Source organism: Parasteatoda tepidariorum, chromosome 1 (genome assembly GCF_982258835.1).
Source record: "Parasteatoda tepidariorum strain Cologne lab strain chromosome 1, Ptep-v5.0, whole genome shotgun sequence".
Lineage (NCBI taxonomy): Eukaryota > Metazoa > Arthropoda > Arachnida > Araneae > Theridiidae > Parasteatoda > Parasteatoda tepidariorum.
This window is the reverse complement of record NC_141755.1, coordinates 2,390,119-2,399,353: the sequence shown is the minus strand read 5'-3', so window position 1 is coordinate 2,399,353 and position 9,235 is coordinate 2,390,119. Positions and strand designations below refer to the sequence as shown.

Sequence of the window (9,235 nt, the reverse complement as noted above, 5' to 3'; positions counted from 1 at the left end):
TAAAAAAAATAACAAACAACTGGAAAAAAACTACTTTAGTTGGCTATCCATTACATTACTTTAGTTGGGTATTCATTGTTTTTTATCAAATTTTGAAAGAATTTATCGATTTTTTTTTGGATAAATAAATATTACAATTTGTAATAAAAAAGTATTGTAAAAGTGTTTGTAATATTTATTTATCCAAAAAACAAATCGATAAACTCTTTCAAAATTTTATAAAAAACAATGAATACCCAACTAAATTAATAAAATTCTATATAAAATCATTGAGTTAATCGTATATTATTGTGGATATGCACCATGTCATAAGGGTCGAATCGTCATGGATTGGTTCGAGGAACATTCCAGTGACCTTCAAGTCATGTCTTGGCCCCCAAATTCACCTGACCTTAATCCAATAGAGCATTTGTGGTCCTACTTGGAAAACCAAATTCGTGCTGCCACGCTACCCCCTCGCAATGTGAGGGAATTGCAGAACCAGTTGGTGAGCGCTTGGTACCAGATACCCCAGACTACCTATCAGCACCTTGTGGAATCAATGCCACGGCGGGTACTAGCAGTTTTGAGGGCTAAAGGTGATCCTACATGTTATTAGCAGGGTGGTCATAATGTAATAGCTCTTCGGTGTATATATATATATTATATTATGAATCTTGAGTGCAAGTTTAATGATCAGTTCATTGCAAATGTATTTTTTAAATTTGAAACACCTATCCTTATAGTACACAAAGAAATATCTAGAATAATAAATCCTCGTGATATTTGATTAATATTAAGTGTCACTTTCTTGAAGGTTGTTATTCACCTTTAACCCATTTGCTTCTAGAGTCTTTTTAAAAGCATACTTTTTTTGTTTCATCATTGGGATTCGTTTTGAGGAGAAAAAGTTCTTTCTACCATATTATGGTTAAAATATAATTATTGAAATTTGGATCTTAAATCAAAGAAAGGTGTGTTTGTGCAAAAAAAAAGTAGTAACAGAAAAAAATATGTGCTACTACTTTTTTATGTAATTATTTTTCATATATCAACAACATTTTACGGCTGAGCATTAATTGGTAATTGAAACTATATAAAATATTATATAGTTTTGAATAAAATGGTATTCATATAAAGCTATAAAGTGATATTCCATTAACATGCAATAAATAAAAACATACCATTAGTGATGTCACACAATTTATTACAAATATAAAAAATTTTCACACTGTAAAAGTTAGAAATCACAACATTTAAAATTTTAATTAAAAATATTTCATTAGAGCGACCACATCCAGAAAAAATTTAAAAAGCTGCAGAGACGGTTTTCAAAAACAAACTGATCGTACAATTCCTAACTACAAAAACACATTTGTAAACTAAAATTGTACATTTATACCTAGATGTTGAAGCTGATCACTTTAAATCCTAAAAGTAAGGTGAAAGTAAAACGTTTAAAATTTTCTATGACATAATGAAACATTTTTCACAACTTTTGAAGCAACTTTTCCCTAATGTGGCCACCCTGTCTACGATTGGAAAGTTTTATTTAACAAAAATTGTGAATTATAAGTAGAAATAAATTGGGAGTTCTGAAATGTGATTTCAATGTCATGAAAGAGTTAAAAAATTGATCTCATAGGTTAAAGGGTAAAATATCTTACCCGTAATTTTTTGTGGTCAAATTCAAACTGAAGTGATAATTGTAAGAAACAATGACTAGTCTATATTCCTGAGATTTTAACATACATCTGCTTATCTAAAGAAATATAAAACTGCTGTGAAAATTTTACTCAACTTCTTAGAAAAGTAATATTGTATAATACACAAACGTGATAGTTTTAAAACTTTTAAGCAAAAAATGTTAGAATTTAAAAGAATATAATTTTTGTTGCTTTGAAATGAGCTTTAAGATTGAAGTTAGATTTAAAACAAATAAATGTTCACAGCATGAGGTAAACCCTCTCTTTTTAAAAACTAGAATTCTTTTTGTTATTGTTTCACTCTTTGTACTTTAACGAAATGATTCTAGCAAACAATAAAATAATAACTTCTTAAAATCATGATATACTTGAAATTCCTCAATATTATTAGGTATGTAAACATTGGGGGAATTTTATGGTTATGGTATAAGTTATTGTATAGTGTAAGTTATGGTATGGTATGATTATGATATGTCCTCTTAAGCATTAGATGAGTGGGAAACAAAATATACTTCATTAGCAGCATTATCACTATAATAAATATTTCCAATTTTAAAATGTATGTTTGGATCTAAAATCGAGCATTCGAGATAATTTTTGAACTAAAATGGTAGCTGTCAGAACAGTTAACAGAAATTTAAACGTAATTTGACTATATTGCATTTTAAGCACGAAGTTAACTTCTAACCTGCATGATCGAGATATAATTTGTTCTTAAAGGAATACGATAGATGCAATAGTTTTAAAGAATTAAAATGACGAGGAGTTCATAATGCATCCTCCACCAGCAAAAAGATTTTCCAAGTTTTAGAATAGCGGTAGAAAAGGTAATGTTTCAGTAAATTAAAATTTAGAGAATTTTGTTCACTTCTACATTTAAATCATTTTAACTGATATATGTAAGGTCAAGTGGACAAATGATCCTGGGAAAAGTCATTGAAAAAATTCTACTTATTTTAAACATTTCTACTTCAGTTCATGACCACTGAAAATAATATTTTGTGGAAACCTTGAATGTTGGTGGGTATGTGTATACAAATTACATTTTTATAGCAGTACCATATAATGATGTAACTTTATGCTTGGCAGATTCAACAAGCGGAAAATATCTGCCGTATCTAGATAAAGATTTAATGCAGCCTATTAGCCCTTGCAGCAAATCATTCTCCATTGTTTAGATACCATGCACGATACATTTTTTTTAAAATTTGACGAACAAAAAATACCCACGAAGAATAACGTTACCCTAGTTGACGGTGAGTTTATATCAAATGTGTTTGTTGGTGACATATTGGAGATTGTGCCATCCTTTAAAAGCAGAATGACAAATATCATAACCAAAAAATCATGAATCGACAGAAGAAACGTCGTTTGGGTAGTATAGAAATATTTCAGAGATAGGGTACAAATTTTGAAGAGATGAACCTAAATATGAAGTTTCAGCCTTCCGTGTTTATCGAAAAATAAGTTTATTGTCTATTTACATCGAAATGCTTTTTACCTTTATGTAGACGCTCCACCCTGTTCTTCTTTTGCGAAGATTTAAAATTTTGATTGAACAAGTTAAACGCATTACTTAAGATATAAGTATTTTCTATCAAATATAAGATTAGTAGTGGATTTCAATTGAAACGCTGGAGGCAATATTGCACCCTATCCAAATCACAGAAATAAAAGCAAAAATTTGTACACAACATGGATATAAAATAGTAATCTTAAATCAATATAGAAAATATTAAAAATATGAAATAATAAAACGGAAATAATTATTTGCACAATTTTATGCTGTAAATAATCTTCTTCATAATTTACTAGTTTATGTCTTTTCTTTTAGCTTTATTGTTTTCTAAACCCAAAAATTTAATTGCTTTTACTGTTTCAGAAATATTTTTAATGAACTAAGTATTTTTAGTATCGGATAAAATTCTTTAGTCACACAGGTCATTTTTGGGTAGCATTTTAAACAGAATTAAGTTGTTGTTTTAAGTAGATCTTCTGATCCGGAAAAGATAAAATATGGGTAGTCAGAATATTCCAATTTAACCTTTTTTTTCGAGAAAAATAACTTTTTATGATAATCATTTTTTTCTTAATTACATTGACACTCAATGTATTTAACTGGGAAATCTTTGTGAGTGAAAATGTATCATAGCTGTTAATAAGTAAGGGTGGGCTTCTTCGAATGAAAGTTAAAAATAGGATGCTTTTACTGCCCATTTTTTTTTATCTGTTCCGGATAAGTAACATATGATGAACAGTAAAAGCTTTGATATATTTATAGTTCAATCCACAACTTTTCTTTTCGAGACTGGTCTCATTCTTGCACTTTTTCGACTTCCTTCAATGAGGGCCTAGGAATAAAAATTGCAAATCAATTTCTCTGGTTGCATGCTTCGCAAATGAATGGGGAAAAAAATCTTACCATTAAACTTCTACTCATAAAATAGGGTCGAGTGACTCCGTCATTCATGTTGCAATCTTCGCAAAAGCAAAGTAACAACGTGTCAATGGTCATCTAAAGAAAATTATAAAAATCGCATAAAAAACCAAAAATATATTTTTCATTATTCAATATTTAAGAGCATGCACATTTTAAATATTAAAGAGGAAACTCATACGACAGTTTTCTTAAAAAATATTTAAATTTAAGGTTGTTTATCGAATACGTTGTTTACCCTGATAGTAGGTAACCTTATGAGTGACAAATGTTGTATTTGCGGTTTCTTCTAATGGACACAATAAGGTTGACTTATTTCAACCAAGCAGAAAGTTTACAATGCCTAGAATAGTATTATTTTTTCAAGATTAAATAAAGGCATGCATAAACCTTTATAGAAAAATATAATTTCTTAGCTTTTATTGCAAATCTCGTTTTTGAACTTTTTTTTTCCTTTCTATTTTAAGGTTCACGAACGCAAATTTTTTTTAATAATGATACATAGTCTTCTTAGATTTAATCTTGTTATAAAAGGTTATGCAAGCTTCATGCGAACCTCATAAACTATCATAGTTAAATTTAGCATTGTTTCAAACTTGCATGGTTTATTTGCTACTCGTTCATAAGCCTTATGGGTCTTTGTGATAAAGGTTGATGCAGCACTAAAATCAACTTTACAATGCCGTCTGGGTTCAGCATTTTCAAATGTGTATAGATTCATTGTAACAAAAATCATCTTTAAACATATTTTTTTTCTATTTTTATTTCACCTTTTTTGGAGCATTTGTAAGTCTGAAGATATAAAATGGGTATCTAAGTGTAGTTTGACTGACTCAAAAACTTTCCCACAACCGTTAAAATCTATCGATATTCAAGCCTTATTGTTCACTCATTATAATTTTCATAGCCGACATATACTTTATAATAGAGTAACCTAGACTTCATCTTTAAATTCATAGAATTAATCTTTAAATTCATAGTATTTCGAAATCTATAACCATAGTCATTTTATACTTTGAAATAATATGTTAATATCAATCACTTACTTCGTAAACGGAAAGAAAGCAGTGGCAAGAAAGGAAAGCAAACACACCAGTAATTGCTACAGGACCCCAAATATAATGAAGGCCTTCCATGTCCTTTGGAAGTAAAAATGAAAAGGTTAAATGAGAAAATGCAAAACAAAGGCATATTAAAAATGCGTTTAAAAACATTTTCACTTCTTCAGGTTTGTACTGAACTTAATTATTAAATATGCCACTATTAAAGACTAACTATGGAAAAACTAAGCAAAGAAAAAATATATATTCAATATACTAATTCAATTGTACTATGCAATTGCAAATGATATCATCTCATGGCATGTAATCGCGGCATTGACAGGCTTAGAAGCCAATCAGGTTCAACATGCGTGACCTCGCCTGCATATATCCAATTAAATCTGATTCAAATCACATGGTTAGGCATAATAACTTCACCTTTCCACAAGTTGCATACGCCTAATTAGGTATAATTATTTTAAATTGCACATTAGGAATCGAACACAAAGACAAAGAAACGTTGCTTTCAATTTAATCAGTATGAACCAGTAAGTAAAAAGTGGAATTAATTTATACAACTAGAAATTTGTTTCAATCTAAAATAAACTAATAAGTATTTTGCATTTTTATCATATATTTATTTAGAATCATATATTTATTTAGAATCATATATTTATTTAGAATCCTTGATAAAAATGAAATAATTGAAATATATTTTTTAAAGGTCAAAAAACAACATTTAAATGAGAAAAAAGTTTCCTATCAAAATTTCAGGAATTATTCTCCACTTCATTGTAAGGATATAATTAAAATAACCAATACCAACTTATTTAGCAACTCATTTTCAAGGTCAGAATAGTTAAAGACAAAAGAAACCATAACGAAAAGTAGCAAAAAATTTTATGGAGCAAACATAATTTATGTTAATCTTTTTCTTGAAAATTATATTTTTAAATCTGAATTTTGCATGCATGTCTCGTTTTTTTCTTCTTTTTTTTGTAGATTATAACGAATGTATATGAACGTTTGTACGCGTAAATTAAGATTAGTTTCATTTCGAAAAAAGGTATAAAAATGCTAAGGTTCGAGTACGGGTAGTAAACAATTTATAAGTAAAAACGGGTGTTAAAACTAACCTTCAAAACTTCAAGTGCTATAAAGACAACTGCTATCGTAACTCCCATCTTGCCAACAAAAAAGACGAAGTCGCCGATACAGTCTACAACCATAACTTTTCCAATATTCGATGTTAAACTTCCAAATGAACGACGAGCACTTGCACAGAAAGACTGACCATAAATTACTGAGAAAAAAATCCAGAAGAACATTAAGTGTTACAAATAGTTTTTAATTTACATGTAAATGTAAGAACAGAAAGCATATAATGTATTCCCCTTTATAAACATTTTCAGACCCTTTTTCAAAAATAAAGGGAAAACAAATATGACCATTAGAGATTTTAGATTAAATTAAGCTTTAAACCGAAGTAAAAAATCAGCTAAATTTGACTAAAGAGCGAGGAAGGTGGGTTAAAAACATAAAAAACTAATTTAGAAAGTCAGAAATACAATTGTAGCAGGAAACGACAAAAATGTTTAGGATATGCGTGTTAACAGGGCAGCACTTCATCAGGGGAACACAGAGGAGCCTATCTATAGTGTCAGTGGTGAAAACAAACACTGACAGTGCCCCGAGGTCCCATAATGGAAAAACAAATAATATAAAGCAATTAGAAAAATTGAAATGTAAATGCATAGAAAAATTAATAACAAACAGACACAATTTAAAAGTACACAGAGTAAGATTTAATAATAATACGCCCACATATAAAAAATAAAGATAAAGTTACAGTTAGAATAACCAAATCAAAACAAAATATACGTTGCCAAATCATTAAGAAAGTTTTCTTAATGATTTGGAAATTAATTTTATTTAATTTTCTTAATATTTGGAATATGTGAGCTTCTTGCAATCTATTTTGGATTAAAGCTATAACAGAGGAAATTAGTAATTTAAAAAGATTTTATTAACCTTAATAAAAACTGCAGCTTTATTAATTAACAAATTTGAAATTCCAAACTGCATTAAGTGATGAAAAGATATCCCAATAAACGATTTAGTCGAACAGGGTGTTTTTATAATTAAAAACTTTTGCCTTCAGATTCAAAAGCTGAGAAAGCTTTTTAATTAAAAGAGAGAGGTGTTTCCGCTGTTGTGAAGGTAGTAGGTTCAAACCGCATCTTTAACCTAGATGCTGTCCTCGTGCGGTCTTTTTCTAATCTTTTCTAATATTATTCAATTTATTCTTTGTATTGATTACACATATGTGCATAGATATAGCAATACATAGACACAGATCAGAGGGAATCGAGAGAATGCCGTGCTTTATAAGCGAGTTCATACACAGTGTTATAAACATTTAAGAATTGTTCTTTAGATTGTTTGTATTCCAGTGAACGGAGAGTCGTGGATTTCTCACTCAAATGTGTATCGTTGTTTCAACTGTTAATCTCTTCAAATATTTGTTATAAATTCAAAATTTACTTAAAAATTATATTTACCAATCATGATGTAAGCATTCTTGCTGAGAAACTTCAAATAGTTTTCAAAACAGGCCAAACAGCAATGGAATATTTTCCAGCACATCTCACACCTTTGATTTTGATTCCCTTGATCCAAACTGAAAGGAGAAAACACTTAATAGTAATCTCTGAAACTCAATTCAGTTAAGATTATTAATAACAGCTCTATAAATTCGATCGGATCCAAATAATGCTATCTTCAACTGAAAAGTTTAATATGCTAAGAAAAAATTAACTTATATTTTATAGTACAGATCCCAAATGAATTTTTTCATTTCAATATAGGAAGTATATCAATGCGTTATGGGTCCAGGTAGATTCTTGTAGCTGCACTTGTGACACCCATAACACCTTCTCTATTTGTTAGTTAGTCAACCCTATCAACAAATATAGGGATTGATTAACCAGCAAATGCAGTTTTCTTCCGAATTTATTTATTTATTGTTTATTTTTTTTTGCAAGGTGATAGTTTGTAAGCTCTATTATCCTTAATTTTGAACCACAAACCCCTAACTTTCTCTTAGAGCATTTCAGGGTAAAAATTTGACGACTACCTTGACATACACGTTATTAACATATGTCAGGATATTTATTGCTTAAACATATTTATTTCGGGTGTTATATTTCACGACAATGTTGGAAAAGTATAAATAATTTTATGGACGCCCACAAAAGTCAACAATTATTCATGGTTCTTAATAAGAGTCAACCACAAAATAAGTATCAGAATTAACTCATTTTTGAGTAAAACTAAAAGCTTTTCGTGGGGAGGAAAACGGAGAATACCATCCCCGAGCCATCCACTCAGTGATGTAAACACTGGGCTCTCGTGATGAGAGAATTTTTTTTCACAAATGGTATTTTTCAATTAACTTTATGAATTAAATGAGCAGGGGACTTTGCATATTTAAGCTAGTCATAATTTCGCCTCTGAATTTGAATGTTACAAAAGTTAAAAAAAAGTTAAGGTACCTAAAAAAGAGTTTATTAATAAATAATATTTTGTTTAGTTTACACCTTCTAAATATAGGATAAAAATATAAGAGCTTATTGGAGACTTATCAATAAACCTTATGATTGCTACGAAGTCCTTCTCGATATTAAATTAAATTTTTCTTCAAAAAAAAATCAATTTTATTTATTTTGTTTTCTATGGCTATTTCTAAGCCTATATGTAAATTCAATAAGGGTGTTGAACTTTACTGACAACCATTTAGTTAAGTATTTATGTCATTCCAATTTTCTTCACTGTAGATTAAGTATTTTTTGTTTAATAATGAGACGAATAAAACATTTTTAATAATTGATGTAAAAATACATTGTAAAAAGTTATATTACTATTTTTGAAGCAGCCTGAATAATGCTCTAATTAATTTCATGGTAGCAATGATTAGAGAACCGAATGCCGCTGATCCAAGGTGATAACAAATAAGATTTGAAAAACTTCTCCATATTGGACTACCCAATCTATCCTTGTCCCTGTAAATAAAG

At 29.1% G+C, this 9,235-nt stretch overlaps 1 protein-coding gene across 3 annotated transcripts in view; it reads right to left on the bottom strand.

Annotated features, from left to right (window-relative positions):
• Positions 1 to 1,165: 1,165 nt before the first annotated feature.
• LOC107450068 (choline transporter-like protein 1) overlaps positions 1,166 to 9,235 on the bottom strand; it is a 74,648-nt gene continuing 66,578 nt past the window's right edge. For all 3 annotated transcript variants that reach the window (XM_087158415.1, XM_087158413.1, XM_087158414.1), the window contains exons 14-19: positions 9,083 to 9,223; positions 7,724 to 7,842; positions 6,299 to 6,465; positions 5,169 to 5,261; positions 4,108 to 4,200; positions 1,166 to 4,036 (exon numbers count right to left, since the gene is read on the bottom strand). In XM_087158415.1, the coding sequence (XP_087014541.1) occupies positions 3,968 to 4,036; positions 4,108 to 4,200; positions 5,169 to 5,261; positions 6,299 to 6,465; positions 7,724 to 7,842; positions 9,083 to 9,223 (682 nt within the window). In that variant the 3' untranslated portion in view covers positions 1,166 to 3,967. The remainder of the gene's footprint in view (positions 4,037 to 4,107; positions 4,201 to 5,168; positions 5,262 to 6,298; positions 6,466 to 7,723; positions 7,843 to 9,082; positions 9,224 to 9,235) is intronic.